This window comes from Amphiura filiformis, chromosome 19, assembly GCF_039555335.1.
Source record: "Amphiura filiformis chromosome 19, Afil_fr2py, whole genome shotgun sequence".
Classification (NCBI taxonomy): domain Eukaryota; kingdom Metazoa; phylum Echinodermata; class Ophiuroidea; order Amphilepidida; family Amphiuridae; genus Amphiura; species Amphiura filiformis.
The window spans coordinates 45,585,910-45,610,141 of record NC_092646.1 but is presented as its reverse complement, the minus strand read 5'-3'; the positions used below and the strand labels follow the sequence as shown (position 1 = coordinate 45,610,141).

At 37.8% G+C, this 24,232-nt stretch overlaps 2 protein-coding genes across 2 annotated transcripts in view; one reads left to right on the top strand and one right to left on the bottom strand.

Annotated features, from left to right (window-relative positions):
- LOC140141375 (guanine nucleotide exchange factor subunit RIC1-like) overlaps positions 1–6,165 on the bottom strand; it is a 129,781-nt gene extending 123,616 nt beyond the window's left edge. The window contains exon 1 of the mRNA XM_072163223.1: positions 5,927–6,165. Coding sequence (XP_072019324.1) covers positions 5,927–6,067 — 141 coding nt within the window. The 5' untranslated portion in view covers positions 6,068–6,165. The remainder of the gene's footprint in view (positions 1–5,926) is intronic.
- Positions 6,166–9,003: 2,838 nt separating this feature from the next.
- On the top strand, positions 9,004–21,377 carry LOC140141368 (dynein light chain Tctex-type 5-B-like). Its single transcript, XM_072163206.1, has 4 exons — positions 9,004–9,098; positions 11,003–11,143; positions 17,902–18,115; positions 18,906–21,377. The coding sequence occupies exons 2-4, from the start codon at positions 11,013–11,015 to the stop codon at positions 19,107–19,109; spliced, it is 549 nt and encodes a 182-aa protein (XP_072019307.1). The 5' UTR covers positions 9,004–9,098; positions 11,003–11,012; the 3' UTR covers positions 19,110–21,377.
- The last annotated feature ends 2,855 nt before the right edge of the window (positions 21,378–24,232 follow it).

Genomic DNA, 24,232 nt, shown 5'->3' with positions numbered 1-24,232 from the left:
ATGTAAAATTGCTGATTAACTACTTGTATCAAAATGAAGTGGTCAAAATCTTGCTAAAAGCATCAAAAAAATGTTGATATAAGGTAATAGCATTTATTCATTTGGACGTACCATCTGAAAGAGATCTAAAAACTACCATTTTATTAATTCATTACCATAATAGTAAAACTTAAACCTCTAAACTCAATATAGATATTGTTAAATCGCTCATGTTACCTACGAATACCCGGGTTTCTTCACCTTTTCATTGTATAAAGCGTTAGGTATATGCGTATAATTCCCAATATTCTTGAAAACATATATCCTACTCGTTCTTATACAATGTGTAAATTGATTCATACTCATTTGATAAATAAAATACAGAAACTGACCTAAACTTCATTTTCAAAAATAAACTAGCATAAATTGACTAAGATCATATTGATCGCGTTATAAAAATAAAAACAAATATTTTCTGGTTGAGCTAGCATTTTCCTGACACCCTGTGGTCTACATTACACGAAAAAAGCGTTAATGAAAATATTCCATTTGTTTGAGCTTGATTAGTATTGCGATAGTGAAAGCATCCTAGTGGTATTCGTAGGTAACATTGGGTTTTGATATCACATTTACTATCATACGTCCTGGATTTATTTTTCAAGATTAGTAATGGCACTTTTCGTTCCTATAAGGCCAATATGTCATCAATCAATGGGCAAAAGGAAAAAATTGTGGAGACATTTTTATTTCGGACTTTTATTTTTGGCCCGTGGACACTTTTGGTTGGATTCGACCATATACTAATATACCTTGGGATGTAAATGGTGAGTACAATTTAGAATGCCTAGTTGAGATGGATTTCACAAATAAATATAAAATAGTTACCAAAATCATAAAAGTTAAGCTTACGAAAAACTACCCAATATGGTGGTATAGGCAATTTTTTCAACATTGCTGTAGTATGGTTGTGGTAACCTGTTACCTGTAGCTTAATTAAGTTTCAGTGAAATAATGTCGCAAGTTAAAAATACAAAATATAGCTCAACATTGAAAATAGAAGCATTTTAACCAGTTCCTTTTTTGATAGTTGTGGAGCACCAAGTTCATGAAGTCATAAAAGAAATCAGGAACCATTTATTCCCATTTTACATCTATATCAACTTATTTCCCTAATGTGTTAGCAACACATATCCAAAATTTTAACGACATCCGTTGATAGTAAGCTTTTCAAAATGAAGTGAATTTAAATCATCAGTGATGTACCACCTTTTGGCTTCTACTTTTAAAAGCATGTAAGCTAGGCACCCAGCATTTCAACTTAAAAGTTGCAAAATTGTATCCCTTACACTTTCAGCTTTATGATGATAATGAAATTTAAAATTGTAGGTTTCTGACAAACACAAGATGAATTACAATCATTTTTGTGTGAAAGCGTGATTATTTTTCTAATTTTGAGCATGTAACACGTTTGGCCCCCAATTCATAACGCACGACCCTACAATGTAGCTACAACCCTGACTGTAATTGGTGGTACCTGTCACATTTTGAACAGTGAGTGAGAAGTGACCAAATTGGTGCATAGCACAAGTGTTGGGTCTTACTCAGAACAAGTTAACACCTCAGCTACCGGTACTTGGTTTTTCACGATAAGAAACTAATTCAATTTTTTTGTACAATTGAATGGGAATTTTTGTTTTGATTTGTTATACTGTACCTATAGTACCTAGTTGTCCACAGCATAAGTTTTGTCAACACAGATATTGACTGTTAATGAGCGTTATCATACTGACATTTTTTTAACGGAATACGCCTTTCCACTAAGTTGGACAATATACATACTGTATATAAGCCCTGAACCCGGGCCCTGAAACATGTAGTTAAAGGTTGTGCTGTGACTACCAGCACTGTTTGTCAGGGGTCAAACCCCCACTGTCATGTGGTAATGTTATCAATGCGCGATTAATTGCAATATGCGCTCAAACTAGTATGCAGTGGCGCTGCCGCTTATGTCCGCAGATTTGCGTAAGCGCCATGATTGCGAATATATTTTATTATTGGAATTCACTTTTGAATGTGACGGCAAAGTACAAACACGCCTCTTCAATAGTGATGTCGTAAAACTATGGAATTCAGAAAGAGGAGATGGAGAGAGGAATAAAAGGACTCTAAGTCTAAGAATTATTGTAAAACTCAGCTTGATGGTGTGATAATTGTGTGATTTCATAGTTTTATTAAGAAGATAAGCCGGCAGCGAACGTAACACCCACCCTTTTTATTTTCCCCCCACGCTTTTTAGCCTGACACCCTTTATATCAGAAATCGAACCACACCCTTTTGTGACCAAAGCTTACAACACTATTATCAAATTCGGAAGCATGGAAGATTGAACATCGGCACAAATTTTACAGCCACTTCCGGGCCGGGCTTAAGAAGTTCCGGGTTCATTCATGATTCATCACTACCTGCACCATCCTTGTCCATTTCAGATTACAAATTGATGCAGAATTTATTCCCATCTAACAAACACTCATGATTTTCTTCTTCATCTGAAACATTTGCGACATTATTGGCACAATTACTGCATGCGTTCATCTTACGAAAAATGCATGTGGGCGAATGGTAGTGGGCTGACATCCTGAATCGATGGCGATAGCCGTGATACATCAGTCTCTACACAGCCGTTGTGGTTCCACCCGCTCCACTTCTAGACTGGAGCGAGCGGGTCTAAGGGGCTGTGTAGAGACTGATTCGACTAATCATTTCCATTCATAAAATTTATGGATCGTCAATTTTACTATGGGTGACGTTTACAAGTTGAAAATTAATTTCCGGAATTTTCAATTCGAAATTTGCGAACAAAATGTGAATGTTTTTGAAGAGATCATCAAATTACTTTATTATAATGTATTTTTTTAATTGGTGACTTTACCCACACGCTTTATATATTGCTCCCACGCTTTTTAGAAACCCACCCTTTATACAGCAAAATTTTAACCCCCACCCTTTTTACCGATTTTCGGAATTCCAAACCCCCACGCTGTAGAAAGCGTGCCGGACAATTAATGACTGCTGTCCCCAGTAAGTTTATCTGCATAGCATGCTAGGAGATCGGGAGCCAACATGACATGGCGCACTGCTCGTAGTTTTTCGCGAGCCGTCCATTGAATTTGTGTGGCCGGTACTTGCTATCGGCGACGGCGAAATGTACACAATAAGTTATCACCATAGCGAGATAAAGTCTTATTCAGATTTCATTTGACAGCTTAACCATCGCGTATACATGTACGCGCGCGACGTCAAGCGTGTGCATTGGACCTTGTGCAAATAATACGCGCTGGACGGCTAGCAGTACGCTTAATTTGTAAAAGGGAATCTGAATAAGATTTTAGATGATAAACAAAGGACGCGACGGTGGGATGTTTCTCACTATCACTGACTATAAAAAAATTACTTAATTTGTGTACATCGTGGAACATACTCTCTTTGTAAGCAGATAACCTTGCTAATATTGATGTGTAGAGTAGCGTTGTACGCTGGTGTATATTAGCATGATTAGTCGCGAAGTAACAAGCGTACAAATGTAGTTGAATGTACCACAATTTGATCGAGAAATCTATCTACATATATGTACATGTACTATCCACAACGACACAATAGTTACCGTACTGTGTGGACTGTGGATAGAAGATAGAGGTGCATAGTATAACATGTTCAGTCATTATAGCGACGTCAGTTTTAAAACGCATTAAAACAATTTTTTAGATTGTCCAATTTGCCTACAATTTAGCTTGGCTAACATTTATGTATCTTGGCTGAAGTGTTTGCTTACTTTTAACCGGAAACACAGGCTCGGAAGTACAAATTCCGACCATATTATGAGTCACAAGCGGATTTTTGCAAACTGATGGTGACACCCTTCCGGAAGTTCCGATACATGTACATGTCGTATTTTCTTGAACATGTGAGCCCAGCGCTACATTTGTTGATCACCTATACAATGGTAGACCATTGATCTATATCAGTGTGCCAGGCGACTGTGTGATGTCTGACGATCACTCGAGAAAAATTGACACAAAATGACCTTATACCGAAAGATAAAGTAGACAAATTAAAACAGTCAGGGACCGTCTACGAAATCTCCTGTTCAGACTGTGATGCTATGTACATTGGTGAAACAGGTAGAAAGTTGGAAAAACGGCTATCTGAACATAAATCAAAGGCTGCCGGTTCCAAATCTGCTGTACATGAGCATATTTCCAGGAGCAAAAACACCCATCAAATAGACTGGGAAAACGTAAATGTGCTGAAAAAAGAACCTTAAGAATTTTCCAGAAGGGTCCTAGAAGCCATTCACATCAGGAAAAAAGGACCCAACTTGAACAGAGACACTGGACTGGATTTAGATCCAGTTTGGGACAACCTACTCATACCCAAGACCACCAGGGGGACGAGGACAACACCTTTGACGTCATCTTCTTCTAGTGTGACGTCATCGAAGGTTGTCAACAAGCCATAAACAATCAGAGCCATAACATCAGGCTGAGGACGCAGTTGGTACTGTGAAAGCGCTCCCGGTAAGCGATCAAATTTTAAGTAGTGTTGAAGTCAAAAATTCTTCTAATTTAAATTATACCACTACGTATGAATTTACAATTTTATACAGTCATGTTGAATTGATGTTTTATAGCACATGTGTCACTAATAATGTCAAGAACAATATCCTCATATTTTTGACACAATAAATTTAAAATTGTCTTGAGGAAGAAGTTTTTATTCATATGCATGACATTGGGCCCTCCCTGTGTACATGCGATATATGCGCCAAACAAGTTGCCCCTTCTAACTTTCGTATCACAAGCTATTAGTTGTTCATACTAAAGTTAGAACTTTCAAACAAACCACAATGACATTGACAATGACTGTACACAAATGTATTTAATTTTTCTATAATTACCACTACTTAAATGTAAACATGGTATAGAAAAAATATTTAATTTGTGTACATCGTGGAACATGCTCTTTGCGTGGCTGTGCATCATGTGCGTAGCCGTAGTAAGCTGTTGTACGCAGAATCGCAGACAACCTCGCATTATGGACGTGTAGAGTAGCGTTGTACGCTCGTGTATTAGCATGATTAGTCTCGAAGTAACAAGCGTAGTTGAATGTTCCACGATGTACATGAATTTAATAATTTTTCTATGGTAAATACAATTATATTTTCTAGGTAACCTAGGCAAACCTTAGTTAACACATTTACTAGTCAGCGAATTCGCCGAGACCGGGGCCCCAACACAATGCATATTTACATAGAAATTTGAATTTTTTTTCGAGAATAGGTGGGTGAAGGAAACCTACATAAATATGTTTTCTATACTTCACTTGACCCAAATATATGATTTTTATGGTGATAATCAAGTCGCACATGGAATTTTAGAGGATTTTGATAGCAGTTCCATTAAAAAAGCTGCCATCGCCATGAGACTAAGAATCTAGAAACACCCCGAAATGCCGTTTGGGGAATTTTGCTAGCTGAATCTTTTTGATGAAAGTCAATCTTTGACAAGATGTAACTTTGCTACGGAAAGTGCTATGAAAAAAGGTTTTCAGTTTTGGCTTAGTTTACTCAAGGGCTTTAATTTGATATATAAAACGATGCAATTTGATGGCAAATTTGAATTCACCTAGGATACCTATATTTTCAATTGCATGTTGTTGAATTGAATGATTGATGATGTTCATTTCTACTATTTTCAAACGTCAAACCATCATACTGCCCCAGCCCTGCCAGGGCCCAGGCTATATGCCATGTCATGTTGATGTAAACATGAACTTGATGACACACGTTCTGTCACACACACACACAGCTCACAGCTGACACTTGACTGATGACGTTTACAAATACAATGGGAATGGCGTGAATGCATGAATGACAGACATCGCGACTTACCTTACAATACCATATCTGAATAGATTGCGTCGTTACAACAGCAAATAAATTCCTTTCTCGATTAACAATAACCTGCTGAATTGACTCTCCGTCTTCTGTCGGAGAACTCAAATGTTTTGGCCATCCAATTGGAAAATACATGGTGAAAGTTAAGCAAAGTTCAACGCTGTTATTCTCCGTATACAACTACACTGGACGTCGCCATTTTCATATCCTGTCAAATTGACGGGGTAGAAAATGAAACGGCAATTCTGATTGGGTAAAGCGAGCTTTACTTGCCATTGACGTGTGTTGGAGAGTGTCCAATGAGTAAGCGCGTTAACTAGAAAAAGTGTTTATTTATTCTGCCCCATTGATGTCAATCTTTTTTGTCAAAATAGGTTTAAAGTAAAATAAAAGCGTCGTCTTTAAATCGCATATTGCAAGTTAAAATATAAATAATAATCTCACCCAATATACTCATGAAACTTCTCTATTTAGAACAGATCAACTATGAAATTATTTGCAAACAAGAGAAAGGGGAGGAGATCACCAATCAATCAATTAGAACCGGAAGAGGCTATTTTTAGGAAATGTCGATATGGTGTATTACGCCCAAAAGGTGTTTTAGGCCTATGTTTGAGCACTCGATTCGATCTAGACTTCCTCCAAGTCCTCAGTCTTTCTAGTGTGCTTTTTTTTTATCGGTTGAGCATTTCCATGGGTAAATATAATGCACAGAACATCACCCAATCATGCCAACATCAAGTTTTCAAAAAAAAAAAAAGAAAAATCAGAAAAGCGACTCTGTATAAATTATAAAAGCTACCGTACCGGTAACTTTTAAAACCCCGGCTAAAAACAGCTGTCTAGGCCTATCAGAAAAACAAATATCAGACAAACTAAGTTTAGCAGAAAAACTATCAGAGAATTTTTGTCTCATTATGTTTTTTGTATAGGCCCTACACACAGTTTGGTTGGTCAGAACCCTGGAATTATGGAACTTGACTTTGGGCCTCATAACTGCGAAATTGTTGGTCTAAAGAGTAGACAGATATAGACTTGATAAGTTCATCTCTGAGGGTCAAATTTGGGCTCATTTTGGAATTTTGGCCCAAAATCCCCAAAAAACGTTTTTTGGCCACTTCTTTTTTACAAAAAATTGTTGGGCCAAAAACTAGATAAAAATAACTAGGAGAACTTTGAGAAATTTGCACTAAAAAGAGGGGGGGGGGTCCAAAAAATGTGGGTCATTCAGTGGTAAATTTTGGGTGTGATTGACCGTGGAAAAAGTAACCGTTTCTGGGCAAAAATGTTCAAAACTTAGTTTAGTTTTCGCCTGTCCAAAATCTTTACCACCGCCCCTATGATTTACTAGCCTGTGTACACATCAGGCAAAAAAACCTGTTTGCGTGCCCTCCAGTGGAATAGATAGGAATCGGTCGGAAAAATATATATATTTTTAATGACTCACTACCTGAGATGAATAGGCCTGTAATCCGGGCCTGTAACTAAAGAGATAGGAAGCAATGCAGCAGTGGCGTAGCTGCCGGGGACAGGGGGGGAAATTGCCCCCGGCAAAAATTCTCTATTTGGGCCCCGCCCCCTCAGACCCTGCGCCCTAGCGCTATTTGGGCCCCCCGCCCCCTAGGAAAAAAAAGGGAAAAAGGAGAGAGAGAGGAAAAAAGAGAGGGAGAGAAGGGGAAAAGAGAGGGGAGATAGGGAGAGGAGGGGAAAAGAGATGGGGAATCCATACGATATGCAATACCATACGATTATTGTCAATAAGCCTGGCAAAATTGTCTATTTGGGCCCCGCCCCCTAGTGCGGGGAAAAAGAGAAAGGATGGAGAGAGAGGAAAAAGATGGGGAAGAGAAGGGAAAGAGAAAGAGTGAATCCATAGGCCTAATAGGGCCATACGATTATTATCAATATACTCGACAATATACTTATAATGACTTCTTGAAGACAAAGAAATATAAATCTTTTGAAATGCTAATTGCACAAAAGCATCTATAGGAACAGTATAGGCCTATATATTGACTAAAACAATAAAATGGTCAACCCAAAAAGAAAAGTCGAAAAAGGTGGTCAAGAAGGCTGACATGTTTCTTGTAGCATGCCCCAACCGAAATTTTCAGTATCGACACAAAATTGGCCGATTAAGTCATTTACCATTGAGCTATTTCAAACTTGGGGCCGGATTTACGATTAGACCAGATGGGTACCGGGTAACATTGCTAAATTTTGCGCGCTTCGCGCGCACTGGCCTTTACGTAAAATTTACCTTCATTTTGGGCTGAAATTGGAAATTTTTAGCGCGCTTCGCGCGCATTTTAACCAGGTAATTAGCAAGAATTATGGCCAATTAAGACCAAATCAGTAATAAAAAAAGCAAATGTTTCTCAGTAATAACCCGGTTTACCATTTTCTCTCTTGGGCCACTGTATATTGCCAAATTTAAACGTATTTACCTTTTTTTTCTTCTTTTTTTTCTTAGATAGAGGCCTATATTTGAAAGTGTACTTTTCTTTGAAAGTACACTTTCTTTTCGGTGGGGTGCGTCGCACCACTCGCACCTACCCCCGTTTTCGTTTGGTGGATTTGCCCCCCCCCCCCGCCCCGTACAGGCTTTCCCCCCCTGGAAAAAATCCCAGCTACGCCACTGCAATGCAGAGAGTGGGCACAGGTACGTGCACTTTCATGGTAGAAAAGAGTAACAAAACCTGAAACTATAGTAAACCAACACTAGTCTCAGACCAACAGTGGCGGCGCCACGAGGGGGCATGGGGGAATGCCCCCCGTCAGAACTCTTGCCCCCCCCCCAGAAAAAACCCAAAATTACGAAAATTTCCACTTTTTACGGTAATTTTGCGCAAACTTTGTTGATTTCCCCCTCCCCTGAAATTCTTTGCCCCCCGCAAAAAATTTCCTGGCGCCGCCACTGCAGACCAAACTCATAGCCCGGGCTACCGGTACAGGTCTGAGCAGGTCTGAGAGAGCTTGAAAGACAGGCCACGCGATCAGTGCCAGCTGTTGTTATTGGGTGACTTTTGGGTGTAAAATCAGGTAACGCTCATTGTATAAATGGTCTCCCAGAGCGATGCTGTGCTAACCTGTTCACGTCGTATAGTGTAATGTGAACTTGTAATTTTGACTGATTATGATTTATTATATATAAATTAGAAGACAGGTAGGCGTAATATATAATTAAGTCATTAAGAGCGAATTAATTATGCAGTTATGCGTTGCGGTACAATGATCAGATAATGTCTGTGACAGGTGTTTTCTCTCTCAGACTCAGAGTCTGAGACTCAGATAGGTATGCCCACACTGTCCTAGTACTAGACTTTGGAACTCAACAAGTCAGTCATTTATCTTTTGGTCGTTATATGACTATCATTTGTTTGTTTGTTTGTTTGTTTACCCAGGTTGGTCCGTGAGGAACACATGCTAATCCATGGAAAACCATGGACCGTTCCAAGCTCATGCAAATTATGCACAAGCCTGGATAGCCAGTGTAGGCTAATATATGCATGCTGGCCTAGATAGCTTTGATAAACAAAGCAAGAAATGGAAGAAAATAGCTAGGAAAAAGAGAAAAGAGAGAAGGCCACTCCCAAACACAATTGTACAATTTTACTCTTAGCCCTTACTTCGAGAGAAAGGAAACTGGAATTCCAATCTCAGGCCCCGATGCAAAGGCTTTGTTGAGTACTGAGTTGTTATAATATATTTTCCGAGGAGCAATGTCAGACAATAGCTGGTGATTAGTGGGGCAGAGGTTATCTATTGAATCCTTTCACCACTGTCACTGAAGCGGCGATCTTTTCTTTTAGACCACCCGAACTATATATGGTTAAAATTACGAATTTATCAAATTAAACTTTCGCATCAAGGTTAAACATGTTCTTAGCTATACAAACATACCTTTTACTTCGTCGAACAAGCTTCATTTTGTTCCAAAATCCATGTTTTTATCGCAATTTTTGACGTAAAAGAGCTGAATGCAAAACCGGTGATGCAAACTTCAAAACTTTCGCGTAGCACGAGCGCTCGTTTTGACGGTTATTTACAGTCGTGTATCAAAGTTGTTTTAACCTTGTTTTTTACCCCATAATTTCCCTCATTTATCGAAGCCCTGCCCTCCTTCCAATACAATAAACTTTGACTTCAAAATGTTTGGCAACTGTTTAACCTTGATGCAAAAGTAACAATTTAGTCCCTATATAGCGAGGGTGGTCTAAAGGAAAAGATCGCCACTGGGCACTGAAGCATAGTCAAGTCTGCCAAGGACACTCGGCACAAATTGAAAGACCATGTCAACTCTCGACAAAAGAATGCATGTCAAAGGTCATACGACACCAATTTGGTGTTTGTTATGCTCCTCGAAATTAGTACCTTACGGTCTATGTCTGACACTGTCCATGACTGTCATTGCCGACATACAAATACATGTATAGCCATAGTAGACATGGTAGAGGGCTCCTTCAACACCCAACTTGTGAACACAGAAATGGCTTAACTGTGTAATCCCCAAAGGAAAGTACAAAAATTTGAAATTGGGACACCAGAAACTTTACATAGAAAGTCAAAAACTGTCAATTGGTCCATGATACAAAAGTTATCATTACTTTACAGTGAAAGTAAGATTTTTTCAAATAAAATCGCCTTTGTGGAAAATGGATCGCCATGCTGAAAAATGCTGCATTACTTGCTTTTTTGTACAGCAATTCAATTTAAAAGGCACAGTCGATGATGGTCACAGAATTTGGAAAAAGATATTTGCCTATAACTTGCTAATTTTTGTCCTACAGACATTCTCTTGGTCGGGCTGACGTCACAAAGGGGAAATAGCCTTGTAAAACCAGTGTGCGCATGTGCAGCGCATGTGCAGTTCCCCTTTCTCGAGCTGGTTGCTATGGGCGCGCTTGTGCAAAGGGGACGAAGGGGACAATGTTCCCGGATGTCCGACCGAGTGAATGGTTGACCCCTCATTTTTTAAGTTAAATAAACACAATATATTTACCGTATTTAATTTGTAAAATGGGTGTAATAAATTCAAAAAAATATTGCTTGTTTGTTTGCTTTCCATAGGCATACCAAGATGACGGAGAGCAGACCGCCAATGGATGTGGCTCGTAACAAGGCAGCCAGGTTACTCAAGAGACACGGTAGCGCATCGTCTCTGATGAGTGGCAGTGAATATGGTGGAGGGCGCTATAAACCTACAGCTGGGTAAGGACAAAATAACAGTGTGGTTTGAAATCATGCAAAAATAATTGAGTTGATAGTGAGGTAAATCCGTAATTTGATATATTAAGGGGTACTACACCCCTCGATAAATTTGTGTCTATTTTTGCATTTTTCTCAAAAACTAATAACACAGTGGTAACGAAAGTTATGTGTATAATAGGGGCAAGGAATCCAGTTACTACACTGGAGCGTCAGTGACTCAAGACAAGCGGTTTGTTATTTATGATAAGAAATAAGGTACCGCTGGGATGTAATTCTCGTTTCCTATCATATATACTGAACCGCTTGTCTTGAGTCACTGAAATTTCAGTGTAGTAATTGGATTCCTTGCCCCAATAATATACATAACTTTTGTTACCAGTGTGTTATTATTTTTTGAGAAAAATGCAAAAATAGTCTAAATGTACCACATGGGTGTAGTACCCCTTAAAGTCCCAGAAACAATGCTTCTCAGCCAGCCAGCCCTCCTTGCCAGAAATGTAATCCTTCTTCAGACCGAGGTTTTTTACTAACATATTTAAATCCTCCCGTAGGACATCATCAATGATATTCTATGTTCGAATTTCCTTACAAGTAAAACTAGAGCTACATATTTGCCTTTCTAGCAATGTTACAAGGTTTAGTTTCCAACATCAAGTTCTGGGGATTTGTATTTATAACCATAAAGGCGCATGAAAGTCGATTCCGAGTTTATCGTCCCCCGTCCGCGTCACTTTTTGGAAACCAAAAACACCCGCGTCAAATTTTCAAAAATGCCAAAATAATTCATTATTTTCAAAGTATCAGTGTTTTCACCAGTTTTAGCAATTGGAAACATATATGTTTGTTTGTACAACATATAAATTCATAACTTGGAAGCAAAATAATGAAAAATGAAAAAGTCACCGCACCAACCTGGGAAAAACAAGGGACGATAAACTCGGAATTGACTTTCATGGGCCTAAAAGAGAGCATAATTAATTAATTATCAGAAGAATGGGACAGCCATCATGAGCCATGGCAGTCTCAAGTTATCCTGTCTGCTTGCTAGACTAGATACATTGCAAGAGGAAGGACAGTCAGTGGGAGAGAGACAGAGACAGACACAGAGATGGAGACAGACATTGACATTGAAGGATGGAGATTGAAAAGGGAAAGAGAGGGGGTGGAGGGAGGTCTAGGGAGAAGCAGGTGGAGAGTGAGAGACAGTTGACAGTGAAAGATACTGGAGACAATAATTGATTGTGAGAACATTTATAGAGAGATGGAGAAGAAGTAAACAGAGAGATTGTTAGAGGGAGGAAGACTGGGTGAGACAGATATAGACAAACACAGGTAGACAGACACAGACAGATAGATATAGACAGACACAGGTAGACAGATATAGACAGACAGAGACAGACAGATATAGACAGACACAGGTAGACAGATATAGACAGACAGAGACAGACAGATATAGACAGACACAGGTAGACAGACACAGACAGACAGATATAGACAGACACAGGTAGACAGACACAGACAGACAGATATAGTCAGACACAGGTAGACAGACAGATATAGACACAGACAGACACAGGTAGATTGATATCACGGTAATTGACAGTGAAAGATGGCGAGACATTGCAGTTGATATGAGACAGAGATTGAGAGGAAGCATTTTGCAAAAGGGGAGAGATAGACAGACAGTGAGACAGACAGACATAATCAGACAGAGAGACACATAAAAGATGGAAGAGTGAAAGATGGAGAGTGACAGACGGATATTAATAAATAAATGTTACCAAAGTACCAGCACACTTCAACAATTATTCTGCTGCCAAGGATATATCAGAATCATTTCCATTTCACCAAGTTCGCAACTGATGCACAGATACTCTCAGCCGGTTTAGATTGTGATTACTCCTAGCAGCTCTCCATTTTACACCTGGGTGGAGTGATGCAATTGAGAATTAAGCTGTCTTGCCAAAGGATGCAACACACTAGCCATGGTGGGACTCTAATCCGCAACCTTTTGATTATGAAGCTTGCACCCTTATCATTAGGCCACCATGCTTCCCAACAAAATTGGGTCACTGTGCTTCCCCATAATATTGATTTATGGTACGATGATGGCCAGACAAAGGGACAGAGAGAGATAGATATTGACTAAAACTAGAAGATAGCGATGGAGATGATTGATGTGAGAGAAATGGAGAATAAGCAAAGAGTGATTGAGAGAGGAAGACAGAGTGATCGACAGAAACAGGCAGACAGACAGACTGAGAGGTATTATTGATACTGAATGATAGAGAGACAGGGATCTAATTGATATGAGATATTGAGAAGAAACGAAGAGTGAGGGATGAAGAGACACATACAGACAGATTCAGATAATGACATTGATATGATGAAGAAAAATGGAGAGGCAAAGAGCAGGGACTGCCTTTTGGAATTTGCAGGAGAGCATTAAATAGCTCTTCTGGAGTCTTCAAGAAGAGATGTTTAGAGCATTTACAATAGAATGTAAGGAGAGAATGGTCAACTAAGGAGAGCTAAAAGCACTCTCCTATATCAGATTTAAGGAGAGCAGGTAGAGAGTGATTGCTCTCGCTCTCCTCAAAAGGCAGTCCCTGAAAGAGAGATGGTAAGAGACTGAAAGAAGGATATTGACAGCATGATGGACAGACATAGAATGAAACGGACTTAGAAGACAGAGATGGAGATAATTTATGTCGAAAGAAAACATGAAAAGTGGAAGCTGAGGAGAGAGAGAGACACCTAGCTGACAGAAAAGACATTTGAGAGAGTGAGGGAAAGCAGTGAGGCAAAAGAGCTAGGAAAACATGAAAAGTGGAAGCTGAGAGAGAGAGAGACACAGAGACACCCCAGTTGACAGAAAAGACATTTGAGGGAGTGAGGGAAAGCAGTGAGGCAAAAGAGCTAGGAAAACATGAAAAGTGGAAGCTGAGAGAGAGACAGAGACACCCCAGCTGACAGAAAAGACATTTGAGGGAGTGAGGGAAAGCAGTAAGGCAAAAGAGCTAGGAAAACATGAAAAGTGGAAGCTGAGAGAGAGAGACACACACACAGAGACACCCCAGCTGACAGAAAAGACATTTGAGGGAGTGAGGGAAAGCGGCGAGGCAAAAGAGCTAGGAAAACATGAAAAGTGGAAGCTGAGAGAGAGACACAGAGACACCCCAGCTGACAGAAAAGACATTTGAGGGAGTGAGGGAAAGCAGTGAGGCAAAAGAGCTAGGAAAACATGAAAAGTGGAAGCTGAGAGAGAGACAGAGACACCCCAGCTGACAGAAAAGACATTTGAGGGAGTGAGGGAAAGCAGTGAGGCAAAAGAGCTAGGAAAACATGAAAAGTGGAAGCTGAGAGAGAGACACAGAGACACCCCAGCTGACAGAAAAGACATTTGAGGGAGTGAGGGAAAGCAGTGAGGCAAAAGAGCTAGGATATGAAAGACAGAAGGAAATGAGTACAGGTGTTGTTTTTATGTGGTGACGAAACCACACTGTTCAAGGCCAAATTCATTTATCATCTCTGCCTTGTCTAATGAATCATAGCTTTTGGTTTACTTAACTATGTAGGAGATGAAGCAGAATAAATCATTTATAACAAAGCATGTTTTGTGAGATACATTCAAGGCAATAATAATGCTTTTTTTTTTTTTTTTTAAAAAACAATACTGAAAATACCAGTATCTCCAAAATCGTCAGTGGAATTTCAGTACAAGGTTTTCTGCATTTTTATTCTTGATGTGAAAATGAAAAGAAATATCAATTTTTTTTTCTTGACAATTATCTCATTTAACTCGATTGCATTAGAATATTGCCCCAGGCTTTAACAATAAAGCCTCCATACAACACACACCTTTAACTCTCTTCACGCGGGTGTTGACTGCAGACGACAAGTTTAAAAAAAAAATTCAAAATTCAAAAATTTCAGAAATGTAAATTTTCATGACCATATTTGGAATCAGCATGAAAAATGCATTAAAATGAGTACAAACAAGCCTAGTATTGATTCAGTAATTCTTAAGATAGCTCTTGATATTTGGAGAAAATATTTCAAAACTTGAACTTTTTTCCATTGAAGCGCATGGCTACGCAGAAGCGTTAAATATAGATACTGTACAATGTACATGTGTACAGTAGCTAGCAACAGCGTTGTTGATACACACATATTCACACCTGCTATAGTAAACAAAATTTGAGCTATACTGCAGCCATACATTTCTCAGTTCGTAATATTGTGTTTTATTGGAAGTATTGTACCACCGTAATGAGTAAGGTTGGAGCACAGGGTGAAGCAGATAAGAAGGGGGTGACGGATGGAGCTAGTGTCACATTTGCTCCCAACACTCAAGATTCAGTTGCAGAGCCTGGCAAAAGTCAGGTAGGGAGGAGAGAATCTAGGAGGAAAATAGAACATGTACCAGCCAGGTTAGCACCACACACACAGTGTCAACACGTTATATTATAAATTTTTTTTTTTCATAAAGCTTCATACTCCGTTGGTGATCAATATTCTATTGTTGACATAGATAAAGAAAGTTTACATATATGCATTGTGATATACATGTGTGATCGAATTTTCTATTAAACAAGCACCTGGATCATAAATGTGTTCCTTTATATAATTGTAATTCTCAAAATTAAATATATCACAATTTTAACTTTCGATTTAAAAATCGTTACGCTAAAAATGCAGTAAAAATGTATCCAGAGCAAACAGTGATGGCCGCTAATTAGTGTATTTAATTTCAAGTTAGTGTATTTAAAACAAAACCTTGGTTTTACCTCAAAACAAATCGAATTTCCTTGTAATAACATTAAGTTATGAACAACACCATATGGGATACTAGAGCATGCGCAAATCGTAATAATGTGTAGAATAGAACTTGATGGTATCTCATATGATAGTCGTACTATGCTTAGCCTGAGTCGCTTGGCCTATCTCGAACAAAATCGCCATGCGTAGCTATTGAAAAAGCGAGAGGATTAAGCCGTACTATCACAGCAATTTTTGACACAAAGATATAGGGATGATGACGGTGTGCACCAGTAGTATGGATGTTTGAATGGATGGATGTGTCTATTGTGATGGTCAATTTGATGGTTATAGGTCGATAGTCTGAAAACCTAGTAACTTGGTTATAAACCCTAATCCTTGCCCTAAGGCCAAAAAAAAAAAAAAAGTTTGTTTGTCCATAGAGGCTTTAACAGTTGGGTTGGTAGGTCAGATTTTTTTTAAAGATATTGCACTTGAAACTGACAATTTGAAGACTGGTAAATAAGTCAAAACACACACACTTTAAATTTATATTAACCACTGTTTTACTAGCACATTCAACACAAATTTTAAAAAAAGAAAAAAAAAAGACACAGTCGGGACCAGGGTACACGGTCGGTCGGACATGGACAAACAAACAATTTTTTTGGCCTAACCATAACCTAAGCCCTTATCTTTACCCTAAACCTAACCCTAAACATAACCCTGACTTTAATCCTAACGCTGGCCCTAACCCTAGCCTAAACATATCTCTAACACTAACCTTAGCCCTAATGTTTCTCCCTAAACCTAATCATAAGCTACAATGCCCAAAACCAAAATTAAACTTTTAAGTTTAATTTTAAAACCCTTTTCAGACTAATGACCTTAGCTGGGACTAATGGGCAATTCCCAGTTAGACCAGGAATGTTGTATGGCTGTATACTAATGGGCAATGGAAGATAGTTCAAGCCTCAGCTGAAGTAAATGACATTTCTGAGGGGACAAATTCATACAATTTTATGTGTGAACATTTTCTTGTTTTTGTACCAGTGTGCCCACAACAGAATTTTCTTTTTATCAACAGCATGCTCTTCTTCAGTGACTATAATTTTTAATTTAGTTAAATACAGCTGGATCCAATAGAGCAGTGTTCGAATTAAGGAAAAATAAATGGTTGTCCCACGGACAACCAGGTTACAATTTCTGGTTGTCCGTCTAAGTTTTTGGTTGTCCGTATGTACAAAGGTCCATTTGGGCTACAGATTTATGGTTGTCCGGCGGACAACCGAATCAGTAATTTTGGTTGTCCGGTGACTTTTTTAGTTGTCCCGGGCAACCGGACAACCAAAATTTCGAACCCTGCAATAGAGCTATACCTAAGGCCCGGCAAAAAAACGCAATCTCGCTTTTCACGCCGTGATTCTCGCTATTAACCAATTATCTCGCTTTTTAAAAAAGTTTCCAAGCAGTGCACTTACTATCAAAATGTTGCTTTATGCCATAAAAGTTCGCCAAATTCCATTAAAATGCAGTTCCAACTTCGCCAAAGTGCAGAATTCAACAGCATTGCAAGCACAAGGTCGAGTGAAAAAGCCATCCTTTACTCTGACAATAAAAACTGACATTCATTTCAAATGAGTTCAAGTTTAGGCCAAATATCATTATATTTATTGAATTGTCACTTTTGTCTTCGACATCGGCCGGCCGTCGGCAGGTTTGTTATTTACATCTAAAATTGTTGAACAATAGAGGGCAGCAAATTTTTGGATTTTTTTGTTTTTGTTTTTGATTTTTCGCATTTCGCTTTTTGTGCCGTTTCTCGGGGAAAATCTTGCTTTTCTCGCTTTTCAAAATTTTGGATCTCGTTTTTTACTTCAAAAAATTGCGTTTTTTGCCGGGGCCTAGCTATACCTATCATTGCAACCTGATCTCAGTCTCCACTTTGTTGGCTAAAATATTGTTAACTTTTTCTGTTTTGTTTCTCAATTTTATAGTTCTATGAGCACAGTATCATTTATGGATGAGCCAGCCGACCCTGCAAGGCAAGGACCAAAAGTGCAACTGGAGCCAACATATCAACTGGAACCATCTAGGCGGTTCCCAGTCAACTCAATCAAATCAATTTTGGCTGATGTGTTAGAAGGGTATTTATCGGAAGAGAGATACGAGCCTGATCTATGCAGAGAAATGACAAAGACAATATCAGATGTAAGTTGATTTGTGGTAAACACCATCAATCAGGGACACACATTAGAAAATGCTGTGTAAAAGGGAATTAACAGTCAGAAACAACAGTGGCATAGCCAAGGAGGAAACCTGTCCCTGATTAAGTTTTTAAGCCTTTTTAACTTATTCTTTTACCATTTTCGTCAAATTCCTCCCCCCCCCCCCTTAAAAGTCTGACAAAGTCTTGGCTATGCCACTATGTAGCTACAAGGCAAGTAATTTGGATAGGACGAGAACACAAAGTAGGTATCGCTGTCTGTATTTGCTGGTGGTTTATCCATGCTGTGTCTATATATGTGTGGAGGGGGGGTGTTTGCCACTGTTTGGGTGTGAAATCACAAAGATAATATCAAATTAATGCAAGTTAACAGGTTTTGTGACAAAGCCTGTGAAAATATTGTGTCAGACAATTTTCTTGTGTAGTTTTTTTTTTGTCCAGAAAATAAAAACTATTGATATCACTTTCATTTGTTATTTTATGTTAAATTATTTATGTACCATATCATGAATGAAGTCAAAATATGAATATTATAAAAAAAATCAGTCGGCCTGCCTCACCAAATCTTGTGCAAAAAGTGTACTGTCGTATTAGGCAAAAAAAAAGTCTGTCTCAGAAAGGTCCAAACTTCAAAATGCCTTGAAACTGTCACATGGATGGGCACTCATTTTGGGATACCCTCGTGTTAAACACAAACATTATATAAGCTGAAATTGGTGGCAATTCCATGTAATTTTTGCAAATTTTCCTTCTTTTACATCTGTCTATCTATAGGTTGTAAAAGCTAGAGTGAAAGATCTGCAGCTGAATCGGTACAAGATTATAGTGTTAGTACACATAGGAGAACTTAGAGACCAAGGACTACGCATCAGCAGTCGCTGTCTATGGGACCCACAGAATGACAACTCATCATCATATGAGTTCCGTAATAATTCTATCTTTGGTGTTGCTCAAGTGTATGGTGTGTATCATGAGTAAGAGATAGGTTAGCATTGTAGTGAACCAGAGTTCAGGACCAGAGCAGGTTCAGAAATCCGCAACCAAGTGCGAGAATCCTTTTGGATTCTCCCAGTGGAATTTTGCAAGAATTAATGGATTCTCGCCATATAACTTTGTATGATAAATTGAACTATTTACAGAATCCATTTAGATTCTTGCAATTTTTGCAAGAATGGATTCTCGCCGAATTTCTGACCCTGCTGAGTAGTATTAAAGATTATAATCCTGTCACAGGATTATAATTTTGCCAAACAGTGTGAGAATTATGTCCATATGATACTAAGCATAGCAGGTTATTTAATAATTTATTTCCGTCGCTTGGTCGGAAAAAGCGAATGCTGATATATCGATCAGAAGTTGCTATACCCTTAGAACATCTAATCTCATTCTCAACCAGTTGACTTTGAGGCAACTTTGTTGACTAAACGCTGATGTGTAATGTGTACACAATCGCTGCCAGCAATTTTATGTCGCATGCTGCGATTGCTAGTATAATATGGGCATTAGTCTTAATTGATTCTTGCAAAGGAATGTTGTTGGAATCATTTGATTGTCATTAAGACGCGTCTACTATGTTGAAAATCAATCAGGTGAACCTTTTTACGAGAATCTATTGATAGTGATGTGAGATGATCGAATTGTGTAGTCACACAATTGACCCTTTGCATGGTCATCTAAAAACGAGGTTCTACCTGCATAGTGCATGTTGTGTGTGTGTGTGCACGCTTTTCAAACACATGCCATAATTACTGTGTACGCTTAAGCCTAATGGCGTTTTAAACAAAATGCACTTTTTATGCACATGTTTGCAGCAGAGATGCCACTTTATTGCTTTTAGCCAAAATTCTGGTGTTTTTTAAGGAAAGAGGAAAATATATATATTCTGGATTTTTTCTTCCTCAGAAAACCCAGAAAAAAATTTAAAAGGTTTTTTTGGCAATAAGAGAGTGACATCTCTGTTGCAGGGATAACCTTGTTTTGGTAGCAAGATGGCGGATCTGTGTAATGGGTCAATAACATATTCATTAGACACGTCTAGTGTGTATTCTGTTCACTCAATTACTGGAGGATGGTTATGTACAGGGTTCAGAGCCCAGGTTCAGAGAGGAGTAGAGTTATTGGTTAATTATAGTAGAGAATAACAAGTTGTTTGTTGCAATAATGAATTGTCATTCTGGTCCATTTTTAGAGACATCAATCAACATAGTGGGCAGGCTACCCTTTAGAAAGGGTGCTGATATATACCACTCAGATAATCAGCTAGTTTCTAAGGTACCATTATACAGCTCAGAGTGCACCTGGGACCTGAAGGGCTTCATGATGCTCCAAATGGGTGGGTATGTGGCTTCAGTACAAATCATAAAGGGTGTCTTGGTAAGCAGGTGGGGTAAAATTAAAAAGGGTGGGGTGCCCTACTATGTACTGTGATCAATATGATCAAAATTCCTTGCTTACATGGCCCACAAATGTGTTTGTTTTTAATGCACATGTACATTGTTTATTATTATTTAATTCTAGACCTATTCTGTTTTCATTTATAGTGCTGTAGTGTGCTTTACACGGAACAGTCATGCATGTTCACTTTTTGGTCATTTTGGTTTAGAAAATTAAACAAAGCATGATAGTTTGTCTTTCATTTAAGGGAATATGTAGAAGTTAAGCTCTAGTGGGCAAGAAGATTAAATGTAAATTTATAAATCAGTGGAGTACCCAGGGTTGACTCTAGAACAATGCAAATAATTATAGCAAATTGTTGGCTAGTGTGGGCAAGCAACAGGCTAGCAGCCTCAAAGCTAGGTTGCCCAAAATAGCTTTTAATCCTTGGCATTCCACTGAAAATGGTAAACTCTATTATTTGTGCAAGTTCAGCTTCAATGTAAATTCTTAATACTTGTCATTAGAGGGGAAATTAGCAAAATTATTTGAGACAATCATGTATCACATCACGCAAATAATTCACAACTCTGTTTTTGAAAGAGGAATTCATTTTTGATATCATAGATATTTAAGTCAATACTAATTTAAACATTTGTATTTAAAAAAATCTTTTTTATTGTATTTAAAATATTTAATACTTTAACTTTCAAAGGTTATGCAAGATTATATCATGCAAATAATATGCGATTCTTTTTGAAAGAGGTATTAATTTTTGATATACATATAGCTATTTAAATCAATACTAATTTTAAAGGAGTATTTCGTGATCCTAGCATCCTCTTTTTATGACATTTTTCAGTAGATATCAACTCCGATTTTGCGTTTGCGAGTTATGCATTATTATGTGTATTACGAAATTCAAATTTCACGATATCTATGCTAAACGAATTATTCTGCAGGAAATATTTTGTACATATACATTATGTAGCCAGAGGGTTCCAGTGATATAAAAAATCTCAACTTTTTGGAGAAAAGTGGGGGGATGATGCTGTGGATCACGAAATGCCCTTTTAATAAGTGGTATGAGAATGTTTTAGACAAAATGTTAGTACTGTATAAAATAATACTCTAGTTACTTGGAAAGCTGAAAGTTTTTTGATACTATAGGGTCCACACTCCACAACTTTAAGCTCCCCCTAAATACTTTTTCAAATAAATCACAAAATATTTGATGAAATTTAAACGTGTAAAAAGGTATTGGTAGCCTTATTTGTTTTACACATATGGACCAAATTATAGCGTCACACGTCATTGCGTTCAGTCACAATGGTTCATTATGTTAAAAAAGAGACCGTTTTAGACAGTGTTAAAAGTTGCATCTGAGTCCATAGGAATCAGCTCTCAAACAATACCGTAGGCCAGGTCTATTCATGTGTTTGTTAAAGAAAACCTGACTGCTATGGACTCAGGTGCAACTTTTAAAACGGCCTCTTTTCTTACACAATTAACCATTGTGACGTAAAATATTTTTGGACTTATTAAAAAAAGTATTAGGGGGGAACTTATAAGTTGTGGACCCCCGGTGGGGTCACTCCCTGGCAGGGGGGACGCATAGGACCGTTACCACAAGTACAAATTACCCCCTTTTGCAGTCGATTTCAAGGACAAATCATGAAATTTTACCCCCTTTTTTACTCCAAAACAAGGACAAAATGGTACTCTGAAACACCCCTATTTTTTAGATTCCGAGGACACATTTGCAATTTTGACCCTATTTCAACATTTCAAGGAAGGGATTTTTAGGCCTATGAATGTTTTTTTTCCAGTAATTAACAAGGGTATTACAGAATTCAAGTAGTACCCCTTGCATATAAATCAGAACCGAGAACAATATTGATCACAGGATGAGTACAAAATGTACAAAGTAGGAAACCAAATTTATACCTGTGATTTTTTTATCTGGCCACGGGATCAGGAGAAAATAATAAGAACCCCTTTTTTTTTTTCGCAGACATTTGTGCAATAAAACACCCCTATTTTTCCAATTTCACGGACAATTTTGCCCGCGGACATGCCCTAAAAATTACCCCTTTTTCCTTGATTTTGGTAACGATTGTGCGGTCAGTATTGCAAGTTGAGTGACCCCACCTATATTAATTAATACTTGTTCTCACTCAGTATTAAGTCATCTCATACTAAAATAATGACCATATATTTCAGCACGGCTTCTTTGTCAGTAAGGTGTTCATTTGAATATAAAATTGAGGACATGATCACCATTTCGAGGCACATTCGAGGGAAAACAACAAATCATGCCTGAAATGTATGTGATGTAAAAATCAATATGAAGGTGCAGAGCACTACCCTTATCCAAAGGCTTTTGTATCTGGGATCTTCATCACAATAAGGTTAATCTTAAATATGAAGGTATTAATATATTTTTTGAATTATGTATATATTTGCTGAAGTAGACATTCCTATCAGACTAAAGGTCTTAGCTAATAGTACACAATAAATCTGTTTAATGTGTTTTTAAAAGGTTTACATACTAGCCCTCTCATTTTCCCCAATTTGATGCAGAATTTTATCTCCTTTACCCAAATTTTTGTTTATTAAACCAAAATGCATCAATTCGGTGAGATTTTGATTGGACTTTTAATTTGACTTGAACTTCCAATTAGTCTTCAACGTGGGTAAAAAATATTCAAATCTAGTGATTTTGGTACCAAATAATATTCATAAGTATCACAAAAAGTCTTCACTCAGAAGTCATTTGCAGACTTCTTCATTTATCTCATGTTATCTACCTGTATAAATCATGTATATTCCGTCCCTATTATCTGATGAAACATTGTGTACATAGCGTGTATTTTCATATAATCATAATCATGATGCACTACACTGCACTAGGTCATTTAGAGGAAATATTGGATGTATTTCAAGTATTGACAAGCAAAACATTCTTTTTAGTACACTTATATCGCTGATGTATACATGTACAAGGCGTTAAAAACAATTAATGTATTGGCTTGACTTGCCCAAATGTAATAAAGTGCCTTTACTTACATTTTGTTGGTTTGATGTCATTGAAGCGTGCTATTTTTAATTACAATTTTGATCGCAAGATTTAATGTTAACACAGTTTATAAAAATAACATTGCGCATATATATCCAATGCTTGAAGTACCTGATCTGACTCTAAAACTTGACCCAGCATATCGCACAACTCTTTTATGTATTCAAATGTTAATGTGTGTGTGAAACTATAAAAGAGGCTTTGTATAAATTTCTTCCTAAAAATCCCATGAAAAGTGCCTTGCTTTATTCTCCTCAATACAAGTCGTCTTGTGTAAATAACAGAGAGGTCAAATAATGTTTGTGCTTTCTTTCTGATATTTACAATTTTTTTCAATAACCGTAGAATGTACAGCTATGTACATAGATATACAAATCATTACAGTAATTTTCATATAGATATTATGTTAATCATTACTGTAATTTTCACAAATTGGACCATTAAATCATGTTGCAGCAAATGGCAAGATATTAAACTTATGGTCGCATGTCATGAATTGGTCATCTTTTGTGTAACATGATGTAAAATGAGTAAAATATCACCAATTTTGATTCAACTCAACACAACTTTTAATGAATACATTTTAGACCATTATAAGTATATATTTCTGGAAAGCTTATATTACAAGGATGCCAAATCAACAAAGTAT

Bases quoted from the DNA above. Each gene is read 5' to 3' on its own strand.
- LOC140141368 (XM_072163206.1), top strand. From the start codon at position 11,013: ATGACGGAGAGCAGACCGCCAATGGATGTGGCTCGTAACAAGGCAGCC. The intron at 11,144-17,901 runs GTAAGGACAAAA...TCAATTTTATAG, and splicing joins CGCTATAAACCTACAGCTGG to TTCTATGAGCACAGTATCAT. The intron at 18,116-18,905 runs GTAAGTTGATTT...GTCTATCTATAG, and splicing joins TGACAAAGACAATATCAGAT to GTTGTAAAAGCTAGAGTGAA.